The sequence below is a fragment of the Pseudonaja textilis genome, chromosome 3 (genome assembly GCF_049901715.1).
Source record: "Pseudonaja textilis isolate UNSWEBS1 chromosome 3, rPseTex1.2, whole genome shotgun sequence".
Classification (NCBI taxonomy): domain Eukaryota; kingdom Metazoa; phylum Chordata; class Lepidosauria; order Squamata; family Elapidae; genus Pseudonaja; species Pseudonaja textilis.
The window spans coordinates 10,734,805-10,752,523 of NC_141992.1; the positions used below are offsets into that span (position 1 = coordinate 10,734,805).

The 17,719-nt window shown below is 42.9% G+C and overlaps 1 protein-coding gene across 3 annotated transcripts in view; it reads left to right on the forward strand.

The window, feature by feature from the left end:
* LAMA5 (laminin subunit alpha 5) overlaps positions 1-17,719 on the forward strand; it is a 211,394-nt gene that overhangs the window by 158,327 nt on the left and 35,348 nt on the right. For all 3 annotated transcript variants that reach the window (XM_087928918.1, XM_026697402.2, XM_026697403.2), the window contains exons 44-54: positions 509-589; positions 753-967; positions 2,179-2,279; positions 2,891-3,071; positions 6,064-6,207; positions 8,331-8,482; positions 8,582-8,692; positions 11,568-11,679; positions 13,677-13,847; positions 14,216-14,412; positions 15,860-15,976. In XM_087928918.1, the coding sequence (XP_087785044.1) occupies positions 509-589; positions 753-967; positions 2,179-2,279; positions 2,891-3,071; positions 6,064-6,207; positions 8,331-8,482; positions 8,582-8,692; positions 11,568-11,679; positions 13,677-13,847; positions 14,216-14,412; positions 15,860-15,976 (1,582 nt within the window). The remainder of the gene's footprint in view (positions 1-508; positions 590-752; positions 968-2,178; positions 2,280-2,890; positions 3,072-6,063; positions 6,208-8,330; positions 8,483-8,581; positions 8,693-11,567; positions 11,680-13,676; positions 13,848-14,215; positions 14,413-15,859; positions 15,977-17,719) is intronic.

Genomic DNA, 17,719 nt, shown 5'->3' on the forward strand with positions numbered 1-17,719 from the left:
CTCCAGTTTGCTAATTCCATAAGAATTATAGGGACTCCAATGTAATTACGACGTAGCTGTCAACGGTCCGACTAGTGAACCTGAAAGAAGTAGACACTCTTGGGATATTTGAATTCCCAAAAGGATAACTTTATTGGATACACCATCTCGGAACTGCAGAAGCAAAAATCAGCTCTGGTTTTCCCACGCAAAAGCATATTTAGTTAAACAATAGATCCCCTTTCTTCCCCACCCCCGGGTGTTCACATTGTCCAATTGTGAGACTTCCTTTTGTTATGGGAAAAGTCAGTGTCTATGTCTAATGCCTGCAGCAGTGACCTTGGTTCTCATGGTTCGTAGATGAAAGCTTAGCATTCCATTCTCCCACCTCCCTCCTCTCGCTTGAATGACAAGATGAAAGGCATAGAAATGGCTCAGAAGAAGTAAAACGTTTCAATCTTGACAGTAGCTTTATTTGGGGCCATCTTTAATAGCTCTTTCCTCCTCTTTCCCCCCATTTTTGTCTTAGCTTTGCCACAGGATGCATCTACAAAGGCTCCACCACGCAGTGTCTTTGCAAGCCTGGTTATGCCGGATTTTCGTGTGAACGGTACCGTATCTGACCTGAATTTCAGCTCTTCCAACTTGGTTTGCTTCAGATCCAATCCATGTATGGCAGGATGTGGCTGCTCAGTTCTCCACTGATGGAATCAGGCCCACTGGTGGAGGACTTCACATTGCAACTCTGTAAGACCTTCTTCTCTCTTCCAAAGATGTGCTCCAGGTTACTATGGAAACCCTCTCGTAATCGGCAGCTCCTGCCAGCCCTGTGACTGCAGTGGGAATGCTGACCCCAACATGCTCTTCAGTGACTGTAACACGTTGACGGGGGTCTGCACAGGGTGCATGTCCAACACGGCAGGGCCCCGATGCGAAGTGTGCGCGGCTGGATTTTACGGTGATGCAGTCGTAGCAAAGAACTGCACCGGTAGGTTTACAGCCAGTCTCTTTCCTTGGTGCGTTCGCACACGATGATGTGTTTCTTTAAAAAAAAGTTGAAATGCTAGTTTCACAGGTGAAGTCTTATAGTCTTTATATATTGCTTACATTTATATCCAGATAGTTTTGCCCTTTTTATTCAAGATAGTTGAATAAAAAGGACAAAAATGATAAACATTATTTCAGTTTCCCCAGTCTAAATCTTGTGATTTTTCTCAATCGAAAATGCAAGTAGTCCTTGACTTACAACTATTCATTTGGAGTTACAACGCCACTGAAAAAAGGGATTTATGATCATTTTTTCATACTTAATTGCTGCATCCCTATGGTCATGTGATCAAAATTTGGGCCCTTGGCAACTGGCAGGCATTTATGACAGTTGCACTGTCCCGGGTCATGTGATCATCACTGGTGACCTTTCCAGCTAGCTTCCAACAAGCAAATCAATGAAGGAAGCCAGATTTATTTAATGACCACGCGATTCGCTTAACAAGTGCACTATTTCATTTAACAACAGTGGCAAAAAATGGGGCAAAACTCACTTAACAGCTAAATTTGGGCTCAGTTGTGGTCATAAGTCGAGGATTACCTGTATTGCTGAAGCTAAGGTGTAAATACATTGGTCAAATTTTATGGATTTGGTTAGAAATAGAAATAGCACTTAGACTCGCTTCATAGTGCTTTTACAGCCTAAGAGGTTTACAGAGTCAGCCTATTGCCGCCCCCCCGCCCCCCCCACAACAATCTGGGTCCTCATTTTACTCACCTTGGAAGGACGGAAGGCTGAGTCAACCTTGAGCCTGGCAGGATTGAACTCCTGGCAGTTGGCCAGCAGAAATAGAACATCTCTAGTCTTTTAGAGTTGTCAGCAGAAAGGGAGTGGGGGCAGCAATGCATACCTTAGATAATTGTTAGGCATCTGAAGCTTCTGGCGCACAAGATTATTACTGGAGAGCATGATTGATGACTCTTGGCTATGGAGGTGTCCCATTGGAGAATATACATCCAGGGGGTTGGGGAAGACCAGGGTCAATGATGTGTTTCAGAGTTGGCTTGCATTCTTCATTTCTAATAAATGATTTTTTTAAAAAAAAACTCTTGAGAGATGCGGCTAGAGACTCATGTTTTGAATGGAGGTGGATTGTCGGAGCCCTGACATAGAATTCATGAAATCTTTTTAAAGTCTTTCTCTCCTTGCAGAGTGCAGCTGTCTGCCCTGTGGGACTGACTCGTGTGACCCTAAAACTGGCCAGTGTCGGTGTAAGCCTGGGGTGACAGGTCAGCACTGCGATCGCTGTCAGGTAAAATAGGCCGATAATTCCCTGATCCTTAAATTCTCTGCCCTGCATCTGTGAGGTGTATCCCCACTCCCCAGCCAGCATAATTCACTGGGGAATTCTGCAGACCTTAAAGTTGCTAAGGTTGGACACCCCTGATCTAGAGTTCAATGTCCCAAATGGAGTCGGTCAAGATAACCTGTGTTAATAGGTGCCATCTTTCTTTCCTTCATCCCATTTGCCTGGAGAGATTCTTCAGAATAATTTACTGCCCTTGATTTGAGTGCAGAGCAGTTCTGTAAACCACTGTTATCATCATCCTCTTTTAACGACACCATAATCCCTTGCGGGGTGGAGGCTGGGCAACTGAATGGAGCTAACAGACTGTTTACTGGCGGGATGCCCTTCCTGTCGCCAATGTGGAGTTTATTTCAGTAGATATATTCTCATTGTGCCCAGAGAAAGGAATATCTGCCTCTACCTAGGATCGAACTCACAGCCTCCTGATTGTGAGGCGAGAGCTGCACCTCTAGGCCACCACACCACTCCTGTAAACCACTGTTTTAACTATTACAATCCGGATGCGACCTACCCACCCACCCACCCCTTTTTTTTCTTCTTCTTCTCCTTTTTAGGAAGGGTATTATGGCTATGAAACCTGCTCGGGCTGCCAGAGGTGCGACTGTGACATTGGATCGGTGAGCCCCAATTGTCATGCCCAGAATGGCCAGTGTGATTGCGGTCCCGGCGTCAGTGGTTCTCGTTGTCAGCAGTGCTCCCCTGGATACTGGGGGCTCAGTTCAGATGGCTGCTCGAGTGAGTTCCTTTCCTCATGTTTAGGCCTTGCTAATAGAAAACTCAGATTCCACCCCCCCTCCCAAGCCTAAAACCACCCTCCCAAGACATACTTTGATGACCCGGGGCATGGCACAAAGGCAACACAGCCAGAAAATAGGTATGTGTTGTGACTCCGGGATTTGAATCTGGTCCGTCAGCAGATGTGAGCTCGAGTGAAGAGGATCTGGCACTGAGATTTGAGCCTGCATTGTTGAGTGATTTTGAAGGTAGCCAGGATGAGGAAGTGGACTTAGCTATGAGAGACGAACCTAATTTATTGAAGGGGGTCAGAGTCCTCCCCTGAATCTCCCTCTCTGATTACACAGCAGCCGGGAACAGATAATCAGGAAAACGTGTGAGAGGTTTCAAGTAAGGAGGAGGCTTTGTGGGATCTTGGCTTGACGTGAGAAATAGACAGAGATTGAGACGTCAATCTCAATTGGGAAAGAAGCGTCAAACCAGTGATAGACTAACACGCCCTCTTTAGGGGATAAAAGGAAACGGATTGGCTTGAGAAATTTGCCAGAAGCAAAGTGTATTGTTGGAGCGAGAGTACTGTGAAGATTCTCTGAGGCATTTTGATTTATGGGCACTTCAGGATTGCCAAACAGATTTCGGAATTACTGCTGAGGACTGGAAAAACCTCAGCAGTTATCTTTGTTGGGGTTTGCTTTCGGTTGTTTATATTTTTGGAACTTTAGAGTTTTGATTGCTCACCTGTGGATACAGGTGAGACATAACAGGTATGAGTCCCTTTATTTGCTCCAACTGGGCCCCCCAATGTCCTGGTTTCTCTCCGGCCTGGAGAAAAGCTCTCCCATGAACCTACAACAGCCTCTGGCAGCAGATACTCCAGTCCAAACTCTGTAAGCAGAATGACTGCAATTAATCACTCCAGCAGGACAAGATAATGAGTCCAATAATTCCAACAAGTCAGATAAGCACACAGAAGCATGGCAATAATTCACACAGGCACGAGGAAAGTCAGGAATGCTGGCTCAAACTCACCACACTAGATGAATTCAGCGCTTGTTCCCGGCAAACACCCCTCCCAACTGTGTCTCCTATAAACTCCATCCCCGGGTGTGCCTTGTGAAGGGAATCGGGGCCCTTTCCTTCCTTCCACATTGTTCTCTTCTGCATTCTTCTCTGCATGCCCTAGGATGAAGAGGGGGTGGGCCTTAGTCTTCATCTGAACCCCCTCTCCCTTGTTCTACCCCTCCCCTGCTCTGCCCAGCCTGACTTTGCCCTTCCCCAGTTTCCTCCGTAGCCAAGGGAGCCATTCTCCCTCTCTCCCTCAGATTCAGTCTTCGACGGGGGCATGACACATACTCTTTCTTAACTCTTTAAACATTTTATTAGATTATAGAATAAAATACCAAAGAGCAAAGCAAATAGGAAGACATAGTGTTTTTTTGGGGGCGGGGAGAAAGGGAAAGAGAAATGAGGGGGTACAGGGCAGAAGGGGGAAAAAAGCATCGACTTCTGACTTCTTCTGTGGCATTAAAATAAAGCATTAACGTCGAACCACAACTTTTTTAATTTTCCTTAATAATATAAACTTGCCATTTCTATAAAAAACAAATCAATCTGATCGGTAAAACCTAAAGTCAGAGTTTCATTTTTTTTCCACCTCAAGCCCAGAAGCGGTCTCCATGTAGCAATAAAAGTACTTCTTTTCTTTTCTTTAATCAAAACAGTGACCTTGTGGAGAGCAATAATTCTATCTAGTGTCATTTTCACATTGTTGTGTGTGTTGAATCTCCAGTGATGCATGGAGATAAGATATAAGATAAGACATAAGAATAACTTTATTGAATGTACATTAATCGGCATATATTAAAATTAAATGTTGTTGCATACAGTTCTCAAAGAGTCCCCACCTCCAATATATACTACATAAACATGGCAGAGAGAGAGGGAGGAGGGAGGGAGAGGGAAGAGAGGAAGGAAGGAAGGAAGGAAGGAAGGAAGGAAGGAAGGAAGGAAGGAAGGAAAGAAAGAAAGAAAGAAAGAAAGAAAGAAAGAAAGAAAGAAAGAAAGAAAGAAAGAAAGAAGAAAAGAAATAAGGAAGGAAAAATGAAGGAAAGAGAGAGAGAGAGAGAAAGAAAGAAAGAAAGAAAGAAAGAAAGAAAGAAAGAAAGAAAGAAAGAAAGAAAGAAAGAAAGAAAGAAAGATGGGAGGGAAGGAAGGAAGGAGAGGGAAAGAAAGAGGAAGGAAGAAAAGGAAGGGAGGGGGAAGGGGAGAAGAGGTGGGAAGGAAGGGAGGGAGGGGAGAAAGAAGGAAGGAAGGAAGAGAAGGAAGGAAAGAAATAAGGAAGGAAAAGATGAAGGAAGAGAGAAAGAAAAAGAAAGAAAGGTGTGAGGGAGGGAAGGAGGGAGGGAAGGGAGGAAGGAGAGAGAAAGAAAGAGGAAGGAAAAAAGGAAGGGTGGGGGAAGGGGAGAAGAGGTGGGAAGGGAGGGAGGGGAGAAGGAAGGGAGGAAGGAAAGAAAGCAAGAAAGAAAGAGAAAAAGAAGGAAGGAAAGAAATAAGGAAGGAAAAAATGAAGGAAGAGAGAGAGAAAGAAAAAAGAAAGAAAGAAAGAAAGAAAGAAAGAAAGAAAGAAAGAAAGAAAGAAAGAAAGAAAGATGTATATACCCACATACCCACATATTTTATATGACACAGAGAAACAACACAGTCTAGTCCAGATGTATACCTGTACATGACAAGAAGAACGAATCTTACAAGTTTACAGGTGGATGGCATAGAGAACAAAGATGTTACAGAATCTGGTAGCCCTGCTAGAAATACTTCGAAATTTCCTCCCAGAGGGGAGCAACAGAAACGGACCGTGAAGTGGGTGTGTGGGGTCTCTAACCATGCTTCGAGCTCTAAGGACATAGCACTTATAATAATTCCAGTCCACGGTTAATGTGGACTGAAAGAAATCCTGCTTGTAAATCTTTGTCCTTCGATGTTCTCTCAACAGAATGCCAGTGTAAAGGAGGCTCCTGCAACCCCCGCACAGGTGAATGCACCTGTACCAATGGCTTGACAGGAAAGCAATGTGACACCTGTATAAAGAAGCATGAGATCCCTGTGGTGGATGGTCCAGACAACATGAGATGTGAAGGTTAGCTTCTTTTTCGGTATCTTGGTCCCAGCTGTGTCTCTTTTGGGGTCTTTCTGTAATTCTCCATATTGGCTTAAAGTCAGTTGCAGGAACTTCTGTCTGTCCTACTAGCCAAACTAAGAATGACTCAGAAATCCTACGTGTAGCTTGTAAGGTTTTCACTAGGGTCCATGTGTCGAGTGGGTTTGAGAAAAATTTATAAGGGTTGTCAAAATGATTAGATAAATGTAGATAAATCGTTAACCTCCATGTGTTAACAATAGAATCTTATTCGAGGGGTCCTTGATGCTCTCTGAGCTTGCTTGTTTTCTTACAGATGTTTCATTACCCAACTAGGTAACCTTATCAGTGCATGATGATAAATGCAACTAGGTAACATCACTGAAAACGTTTCGATTCTCATCCAAGAAGCTTCTTCAGTTCTAACTGACAGGTGGGGAATGGAAGGATTTATATTCTTTGCAGTCATCTGGTCATTAGCACTCTGATAGTTAGAACATAGAACAGAATAATAGGGTTGAAAGGGACCTTGGAGGTCTTCTAGTCCAACCCCTTGCTCCAGCAGGAGAGTCGCTATTTGAGGGGCTTCAGAATAAATGGTTGTCCCATCTCTTTTTGAAAGCCTCCAGTGATTGAATACTCACAACATCTGAAGGAAGATGTTCCATTGGTTGATCGTTCTCACTGTCAGAAAATTTCTCCTTAATTCCAGGTGGCTTCTCTCCTTCATTAGTTCCCATCCATTGTTCCTTGTCTTGCCTTCTGGTGCTTTGGAAAATAGATTGTCCCTTTGTCTTTGTAGGAGCCCCATGAAAATATTGAAACACTGCTCTCCTTCCTCCCCTAGTCCTGCTTTTCTTTTTTCTTTTTCTTTTTTAATACATTTATTTATTCAACATTTCAACATTAAAAAATAAATAAACAGCTTCCACTTTTTACAACAATCCCATAACAGTGTTAACACTAATAGATAAAGTCTAAAATTATATCAATTACTTCTCCATTCTTATTCACTTATATTCTTATTTCTCTATCTAACTTATAAAACTATTAACATCTATATACATATTCAAATTTTCTTGAGATTGTGGATTTGGGGTTTTCATGAGCTGTAAGCCATAATCATCTCAATTATGACACACCACGGCTTGAACTATCTTGCTTCGCATGTAATGAGTCTATCTCATATATTAGATTCACCTTTTAAGTTGCATTACTGAAATAAATGAACTTTCGCACGAGATTCTAATTCTTCAAGTTTCACCTGTGTACATTATTAATTAATACTTTCTCATTTTTGATCTCGATTGATGTCTTTGCGCCTTCTTTCTAACCATTCACACCAAGTATTCCATATCTTATAGTACTCTTTCTCTTCTTTCTCTTTTAATATCATCGTTAGCCTGTCCATTTCAGCGCATTCGAGGATCTTCTTTATTATTACTGTCTCCGAGGGGATAGTATCCTGCTTCCAATTTTGTGCAGATGGGATTCTGGCAGTGGTTACTATATGGAGTATAATATATTGGATGTTCCTACTAACTTTTGATCCTATTATACCTAATAAAAACAATTCAGGTCTTAATTTAATTCTTTGTCTTATTATTTCTTCCATCCATGTCCTGCTTTTTATTAGAATAGAATTCTTTTATTGGCCAAGTGTGATTGGACACACAAGGAATTTGTCTTGGTGCACATGCTCTCTGTATACATAAAAGAAAAATACATTCGTCAAGAGTCAAGAATCTTAATGATAGTCATAGGGTGCTATAAGCAATCAACTCATACTGGGAAACAGTCCATATCAATTGTAAGGATACAAGTGACAAAAATACAATCATACAGTCACAAGATTAGATTAGATATACCCAATCCTGTAACCGTGCTTGAGTTTGTTGGTCAATAGCTCTTTCAAGAACATAAACCCTTCCATTCTCCACCCGTCAGTTAGAAGTGAAGAAGCTTCCTGGTTGAGAATCAAAAGGATTTCACGGGCGGAAAAAAAATCAAGAGAGTCCAGTTGTCTTTTGGAATGATACCTTTGGGATAACCATGACCCGGATGGTTGAGGCTCTCCATCGACACGTCCTACAGCTTCCTTTCCTTTCCTTTCTCATTAACAGCTTGTGACAGCTGTGTGCTGCTCTTGTTAGAAGATCTCCAGAAGGCTGAGAGTGACTTCCCCGCCCTGGAACATCAGTTGACAAGTCTCAACACCACCTCAATTGCCTGGGCCCGCCTGCACAGCATCAACGGCTCCATGCAAGCCATGACCGTATGTGAAGGGTTTTCCCAGTTAATTGTTCCTCTTCCAATCGTTCTACAAAGATCCAGAGGTTCTAGGTTTACCCTGCGTTTGTTTCTTTCCTCGCAGAACCAAGTGCGCGAGTACCAGAGGTCTCTGTACAGGGTGAGGCAACATGCCGATGAACTGGAAGAGGAGAACACGGATTTTGTTCAGGATCTGAATGCACTTCAGCACAAGGTGCAGCCATTATTTTTTTCCCTTTCCCCTTTCCATATTTGCACAGGTAATCCTCAACATACAACAGTTCGCTTAGTGACCGTTGGAATCCACAACAGCACATAGACTGTTTTTCACATAGGACTGTAGGATCTATGTGAAAAAAGGCACATAGGACCTTTTTTTTTTTTTTAACCATTGCAGGAACTGGGCCTGGCTAGTCTAGTGAAGAGAAGGACCAGGGGAGACAGGATAGCAGTGTTCCAATATTTGAGGGGCTGCCACAGAGAGGAGGAGGGGGTCAAACTATTTTCTAAAGCACCCGAAGGCCAGACAAGGAATAATGGATGGAAACTGAACAAGGAGAGATTTAACCTGGAAATAAGGAGAAACTTTCTGACAGGAAGAACAGTTAACCCATGGAACAGAAATTGCCCTCGGAAGTTGTGGGAGCACCATCACTTGAGACCTTCAACAACAGATTGGACTCCCATCTGTCAGAAATGGTGTAGGGTCTCCTGCTTGGGTGGGGGGGTTGGACTAGATGACCTACAAGGTCCCTTCCAACTCTTGGAAGGGACCTTGTAGGTCATCTAGTCCAACCCCCCGCCCAAGCAGGAGATTATCTGTTATCACACTTTGGACTGTTGCAAGCACTCCCAACCCCCGCAAGGTCACGTGATCAACATTCGGACACTGGGCAATTGGTTCATATTTACAACGATTGCAGTGTCCTGGGGTTGCGTGTTCCCCTTTAGCGACTTTCTGACAAGCAAGGTCAGTGTTGGGAAACCCAATTAATTTTTACCGTGCTACTAACTTAACTACTGCCGTGATTCACTTAACAATGGCAACAAGAAAGATCGTAAAATGGGGCAAAGTTCATTTTAACAACTGCCTCAATTAGCAACAGAAATGTTGGGCTCAGTTGTGGTCATAAGTCGGGGACAACCTGTATTACAGCTGGTACAATGTACAACAAGGTGCTTTAGTAAAGTGATCTGAGTCAGAATCAGAATAGAGCTGGAAAGGGACCTTGGAGGTCTTCTAGTCCAGCCCACTGCTCAAGCAGGAGGCCCTATACCATTTCGGACAAGTGACTGTCCAATCTCTTCTTAAAACCTCCAGTGATGGAGCACCCACAATTTCTGGAGGCGAGCTGTTCCACCGGTTAAATATCCTCACTGTTTGGAAGTTTCTCCTTAATTCCAGGTTGCTTCTCTCCTTTAGTTTCCATCCATTGTTTCTTTTCCTTGCCCTCTGGTGCTTTTGAAAATAAATTGACCCCCCCCCTCCTCTTTATGGCAGCCCTTCAAATACTGGAATACCCCTATCATGCCCCCCCTAGTCCTTTTTTTCTCTAGACTACCCAAACGTCGTTCTTCATATGTTTTAGTTTCCAGGCCTTCAATCATCTTAGTTGCTCTTCTTTGTACTTTTTCCAAAGTCTTTTTTTGTAATGTGGTGACCAAAACTGAATTTTTGTCTGTGGTGACCAAAACTGTCTGGACAAGGTTAACTTTGCTTGGGACAAGGCTCTACCTTTAAAAGAGATATTCCTCTTTTAGTTTCAGAAGTCAGTGCTTAATTTTTACACCTACCTGTGAAAATAGCTAGGAATATCCTTCCTCGTGTACCAGATGTAATCACATCTGAATTTTATCATGGGGGAAGGTAAAGCTATCTGGTGCTGATTATTTAAGCATAGTCAAGCAATGAGTTGTAAAATCTTGCAATCCTCCACTTATTTCTCTTTTTCTGGAAGGAGAAATCCTTATTTGTTTGAGTTTTATCCCACCTTTATTGCTTTTATTAGTTAACTCACAGTAGTGATCCTATGAAAGACTTCGTCTTATTCTCCCCACAACAATCACCCTTTGAGTTGGGTCAGGCTGAGAGAGTGTGACCCAGGGTCACCCAAACAGCTTTCAACCACAACAAGCAACAGAGTGGTCGATGTCTGGAATACTCTACCTGACTCTGTGGTTTCTTCCTCAAACCCCAAAAACTTTAACCTTACTATTGTCTACTATTGACCTCACGCCTTTCCTAAGAGACCTGTATAAGCGCACCAACGTGCCTACCGTCCCTGTCCTATTGTTTCTTTTTATTTTTCTTATATGAATCCATGAAATGAAATGGATTCATAACTATGTTTATACTTATACCTGGTGTCTTATAATCGCTTGACAAATAAAAATAAATAAGTAAGTAAGTAAGTAAGTAAGTAAGCCTACAGGAAATTCAGGAAGGCCGGAAATGGGCCCGTTTCCAGCTTCCAGAGACCCTTTAGGGCCTGGGGAGGCCATTTTCACCCTCCCTGAGGCTTGACAAAAGCCTCCAGAACCCAGGGAGGGCAAAAACGCTCCCCCCCAGTGGTTCAGGAGACCAAGTACGCCAAGCATACCATGGCCACACCCACCCAGCAACCGGACAGAGAACCCTTTGCTAAAATTTTTGAAGCCCACCCCTGAATAGAACTCAGAGTCTCTTGGTGGTTGGCTCTGCACCTCCTTAAGTAATTAATTTCATTGTCAAAACTGCTCTTAATATTAGGCAAAAGAGAAATGATTGTACCCAAACAATCGAGAAAAGAGAACATGGCAGGTTCAGACAGCTTTGGTTGCTTAACATTTTTAGCCATTTTCCTTTTGGATTCCACCAGGAATCTAAAGACCATTATGTGGTCCATCAGCAATGACCCAAATCCTTTTTAAAAAACATTACTTTATTATATAGCTGTGTCTCTGGGACAACAATGTGATTTTAAATTAATCTTTAGAAAGAAATTAAGCTGAACTCACAACTGTCTTTAAGCAAACTTCCCGATTGTTGTAAATTGTTGGCCTGCCCCTGTAACTTTCAGGGTTCTCTAAACTGACAGTGTTGTTTTTAGGCAACAATGACCCACAGAAAAGCAAACCATCTGATGGATGTTACCCAGGAGACCTATCAGCAAGCAGAGAGCCTTGTTCTGAACATCACCAAAATTCAAAATAAAATTAATGGTAAGGCAAAATTCTATATATTTTCCTGCTTTCAAAAAGTGCTACTTGAGAAGTGACCAATTCCAATTTAAAAAAAAACCCAGCAGATGATCCAAGAGTGATGCTTAAATTCCAAGTGTGTAGTGTACAAGGTTTGTATAAAATTTATGCTGATTGTATCTATGTAAGACTCATTTTTTCATAAGCAGCTGTTGTTGAAAAGACTCGTGTACAGATAATCCCAGGTACACGACCACTATGATGTTGATTCTTTAGCAAAGGATCACCTCATCCCAGTTAGCCCTTGACTTACAACAATTCATTTAGTGACCGTTCAAAGTTACAACGGCACTGAAAAAAAGTGACTTATGACCGTTTTTCACACAACCATTGCAGCATCCCCCAGGGTCATGTGATCAAATTTGGATGCTTGGCAACTGATTCGTATTTATGACGGCTGCACTGTCCCAGGGTCATGTGTCCACCATTTGCGACCTTCTGAAAAGCGAGGGGGAAACCAGATTCACTTAACAACCGTGTTACTAATTTAACAACCGCAGTGATTCCCTTAACAGCTGTGGCAAGAAAGGTCATAAAATGGGGCAAAACTCACTTAACAACTGTCTTGCTTAGCAACAGAAATGTTGAGCTCAGTTGTGGTCGTAAGTTGAGGACTATATGCAAATCATGGAAAATCAGAAAGCAGAAGATAGTTCCAGTCCAAGGGTTCTTTTGTAATCTAATTATTTCTCTTAGTTATATATTTGAAAGGCATTTTGGTAGCAACTGCTGAAAGATAGAAAATGTTTGCGAGTTGAGTGTGAATTGGAAACATTGGTGTGATGGGTATACCTTGTGCACAGGTTACAAATGTAGGTATGGTTTCTGTCATGAAACTAGCATGATCACACATCCTGGTGAATGTAAAAAAGTGGAATAATGTTTTGCAGAAACAAATAAAATGATATCGAAGACTTCCATGGGATGAGAGTCAGTAGGGTATTATTTTGCTAATTGGTTGGTGGTTCTGAATGCTGAATCCGATTAATGTTTTGGAATCCTGAGAGAAATGGCTTTCTTTTAAAGGGAAATCAAGTATCTTATGCCGGGGAAATCAGGAGATTCAGGCAGTTCAAATGATTGTAAAGATTTATTGCAAGCTTGAGCTCTCTACTAGAATCTGGCCAACTAATGGTCAAGGGAAATGAGTGAGAGATAAGAAAGGCACTCATAATGGGCTGGACTTAGATCTCTTGCGTGCGCACAGGGACTCATAACTTATGATGTATTTGACCCTCCTTCGGGCTCAGCTTGGTCATCTGCTAAGTCAATGTTGTGGCCCACCAGCAGCCAGTGGAGCTAATGGCAGACTCAGACAGTGAGGAGGTTGGGGAGGAACATGGGACAGTCCTGGAGTCTGGGGAAGGCTCTGACGAGGGCTCTGCGTCAGAGGCAGAAACGGGGCCAGGGCTGTCCGACAGTTATCAGCTGCCTTCAGAGTCGGAGATCAGTGAGGCAGAAGAATAGCTGGAGCCTGTTCCTGATGTGCGCATGTGCAGAGCTGCCAGGGGAAGGGAACAGTTAAGGAACAAGGGTCAACTTGAGAGTAAAGGCACACGTGGACAGTAATTGGCCCCTCCTATAGGGAATAAAGAAGAACAAGAGGGGAGCAGTGTTTGCAGGAGACAATTAGTTCATTTAATTAGGGTGAAGATTTGTTCTTGACTTCTTGCCAAGTATTTTCTGCTACAGGTTGCACTTGGAAGCTATAGGCCTGGCAACTCTCCAAGCCTGATAAGGTCTGTGATTGTAAATCTCTCTTGAAAGACTGTTTGCCGGGATTTTGTTAGATGTGAATGAGAGGATTCATATTAGCCTAAATAAAAGGAATTTTGTTCGGACGAGGAGTTTGGTTCGTGATTTTTGTGAAGCCTAGATCAGAACAATCAAATCGAGAGCTATATGTGCAGAGGTATGTCCTAAATCAAGCATCTCAATTGTTGTGGCTTTTTATACAGATCTCATACATCAGATGAACACTTTTACCACAGCCAACGCTAGCTCCACCTCCGCGGAAGAGTTTCGTCAGAAGATAGCTGAGGTTGGTGCAATGTTGAGGCACATGAGAGCCATGGATTTTAGTTTCCAGAGAGCCATTGCTGTTGAGGAATATGATGAAACACAGAATTGTGAGTATGACAAGAGAAAGCAAATGGGCTATGTGAGGGAGTCATTCCCAAGGATTTACTATTTACTAAGATATTCTGGAACCCAGTTTATTGATATTTGAGAAATGAGGCTTCAGTGAAAGGAGACTGGATTCTTAAATTCGAAATATTCACAACGTGTCTTCCTTTTCTCTCTTTTGCAAGGGTCTCCCAACTTGGCAACTTTAAGATATGTCTGGCTGAGGCATCCTGGGAATTGAAGTCCAGAAGTCTTGAAGCTGCCATTTTGGAGACACTGCTCTTTTGGAATTGAGGGAATTTTTACCTCACCATCATGGAACCCTTGATGTTCATCGCTAATCTTTTAAAGTTTTCTTTCTTTCTCTCAGTGCTGAACCGCGTGAGGAATGAGCTCTTCAGCAAGTTGGAGACCAACCAACAACTGGTCAATCAAATCAATGACCAGCTGGATCAGTACAATTCAGATTTGATGGACCTACGAGATGCCCTAAATGAAGCAGTAAATAAAACCCGACAGACAGAAGATCTCAACAGCCTGAACCGTAATCACTTAGAGGAAACCCAGGTAAAAACTGAGTGTCAACTAAACATTCCTATGCCGGTTTCCAAGTTGCCCTACGAAAGGCGGGGAGGACCCTGAAGGAGCATACAGCAAATAAACTTAGATGCACATTCCAAGCTTATCCCACAAAGATTGTAACTGAGGCAACTGGGTATTCTGGGCTCAGAAATCCTCTATTGGAGAGCGTGATTGATGACACCTAGCCCATGAACGTGTTCTGTAGGAGAATCTGAATTATGATACACCCAGAGAGGTGGGGTGGGGGGAAACAGGGTCGTAGGTGATTGTAATTGACATATCTCAGAGTCGGCTTCATACAGATCATGCCAGTATATCGCTCCTAATAAATCCTTTGAAGTTTTTTGAAGTTTGGCTCGAGGCTCATGATTTAATTAGGGCGATTGTTGGAATTCTGACACTGAGATTTTCGGCTGAGAATGAACTACTATGCCCCAAGGGATTTGGGGAATACAGGTAGTCCTTGACTTACAACCATTTGTTTAGCGACCATTCAAAGTTACAACAGCACTGAGAAAAGTGACTTATGATTGTTTTTCACACTTAAGACCGTTGCAGCGCCCCCCCATAGTCACATGATTGGACAAATGAACCCCAAATTTCTGTGGCTAAACAAGAAGTTGTTTCTCGTCACCTTTGTTAAGTGAATCACTGCAGTTGTTAAATTAGTAACATGGTTGTTTAGTAAATCCAGCTTCCCCACTGACCTTGCTTGTCAGAAGGTCACAAAAGGGGTTCATGTGACCCTGGGACACTGCAACCCTCATAAAATTGCCAAGTGTCCAAAGTTTGTTCACATAACCATGGGGATGCTGCAGCGGTGATAAGTGTGAAAAACAATCATGTCCCTTTTCTCAGTGCCGTTGTAACTTCGAATGGTGACTAAATGAATGGTTGTAAGTCGAAGAATCAGAACAATTTTCTGCAGGTGAATACAGAGAATTCTTTTAAAAATGAGGAAAAAGAACTAAAATAACAAAAACACATAATGTAACAAAGAAATTTGGGGTGTATATATGGACGAGGAGCAGAGTGTCCTGGACTTTTTTGATCAGATTTTGCATGTTATGCATTAGTACAATGGTGGCTAACCTTTTGGGGCTTCTGTGCCAAAAATTGCGCATGCACTAGTGCACTTGCATTCGCATGCCAGCATCCTGTAATACTGGAAGTGACAAAACGGGCCTATAATTCAGCCTGAGAAGCCTTGCAACTTTTTCCAAGCCTCTGGGAGGCCAAAAAAGGCCTCAAACCAACTGGAAAAAAAAATCAGCTGTGAAGTGCACACATGCGCAGTGAGGTAAGTTTGCCTGTGGCTCGCATGCCAGCACAAATGACTCTGCGTGGCACTTGTGGCACATGTGCCATAGGTTTGCCATCACAGCGTTAGTATTTAATTTATTCTTCTAAATACTCTCTTTTTCTTTAACAGCAAAAGATCAGGGAAATTGAGAAACAGTATGACACAACCCAGACTACTTTGAGTATGGCTAAAGGCTCCTTGAGGAAGATCTCTGAATTTCTGCAGATGGTTATAAATGCGAAAGAGGTAAGTGATGTTTTAAACATGGTGCTTCTCTAGGGAAGAGAAATTATATGTGTGGCTCCAGGAACCTGGGAGGCGGGGATGTAAGAAATAACAAAAGGATGTGATCTTCACAATACCATTAGTCCTTAACTTACAATAGTTTGTTTAGTGACTGTTCAAAGTTACAACAGCATTGGAAAAAAGTGACTTTTGACCATTTTTCACACAACCGTTGCAACATCCACATTTTCTGACAGTGAGAGCAGTCAACCAAGGGAACAGAAGTTGCCTTCAGAAGTTGTGGGAGCTTCATCACTGGAGGTTTTAAGAAGAGACTGGACTTCATCTGTCAGAAATGGTGTAGAGCAGTGATGGCGAACCTTTTTGTTATGGTATGCCTAAAGTGCGCGCATGCTGGCACCCACAATGCAATGTGCCTCGCCCCCACTGTGCATCCCAGCTGATTTTTGACCCGTTTGAGGCCATTTTCGCCCTCCCGGAGGATCGAGGGAAGCATCTGAAGCCTTGGGAGGCCGAAAAACAGGCCCATTTCGAAGTGACGAAACCGGCCCGTTTTTCGGCCTCCCCGAGGCTGCAGAGGAGGGAGAAAATGGCCTCAAACGGGCTGAAAATCAGCTAGGAGGCGTTCACATGTGCAGTGTAGGTAAGTTTGCCTGGGGCTCGCGTGCCCACGCAAATGGCTCTGCATGCCACCTGTGGCATGCGTGCCATAGGTTTGCCATCACGGGTGTAGAGTGTCCTGCTTGGGCAAGCGGGGGAGTTGGACTACATGACCTGCAAGGTCCCTTCCAACTCTGTTAATCTGTTAAAATGTGTTAATCCCCGTGGTCAGGTGATCAAAATTCGGATGCTGGGCAACTGACTTATATGTATGATCAGTTGCAGATTCCTGGGATCACGTGAACAACTTTTGCGACCTTCTGACAAGCAAAGTCAATGGGGAAGCCAGGTTCACTTAACATCTGTGTTATTAACTTAACAACTACAATGGCTCACTTAACAACTGTGGCTAGAAAGGCCGTAAAATGGGGCATAGCTCACTTAACAGATGTCTCACTTAACAAGCTAAATTTTGGGCTCAATGGTGGTTATAAGTCGAGGACTATCTGTAACTGTTTCATGAATACTAGAGGTGGTCCTCAACATACAACCACAATTGAGCCCAAAATTTATGTTGATAAGTGAGAAATTTCTTAAGTGAGGTTTGCCCCATTTTACAACTATTCTTGCCACATTTGTTAAGTGAATCACTCCCTGAATGACTTTGCTTGTCAGAAGGTTGCAAAAGGAGATACAATGTCCCTAGGACATTGCAACTGTCATAAATATGAGTCAGTTGCCAATCCTCTGGATTTTGATCACATGACTATGGGGATGTTGCAATGGTCGTAAGTGTGAAAAATGGTCATAAGTCACTTTTTTCAGTACCGATGTAACTTTCAACTGTTACGAAACAAACTGTTGTAAATCAAGGATTCTCTGTACAGAGGAAAACGCTTGTAAGGTTAGGGAGGAAGAGGAAGTGTGTTGACTTTTATGATCCTGAGGTAGTGTTTCAAAATATTGCTTGGGACAGACCAGTGTTTTTCAGCCTTGAAAACTTTAAGATCTCCCAGATTTCCTTGGGCAGCATAGCTGGCTAAAGAATTCTGGGAGCTGTAACCACAAGCCTTCTGGCTGGGGAATTCTGGGAGCTGAAGTCTACAAACATGGCTGGCTAAAGAATTCTGGGAGCTGTAGTCC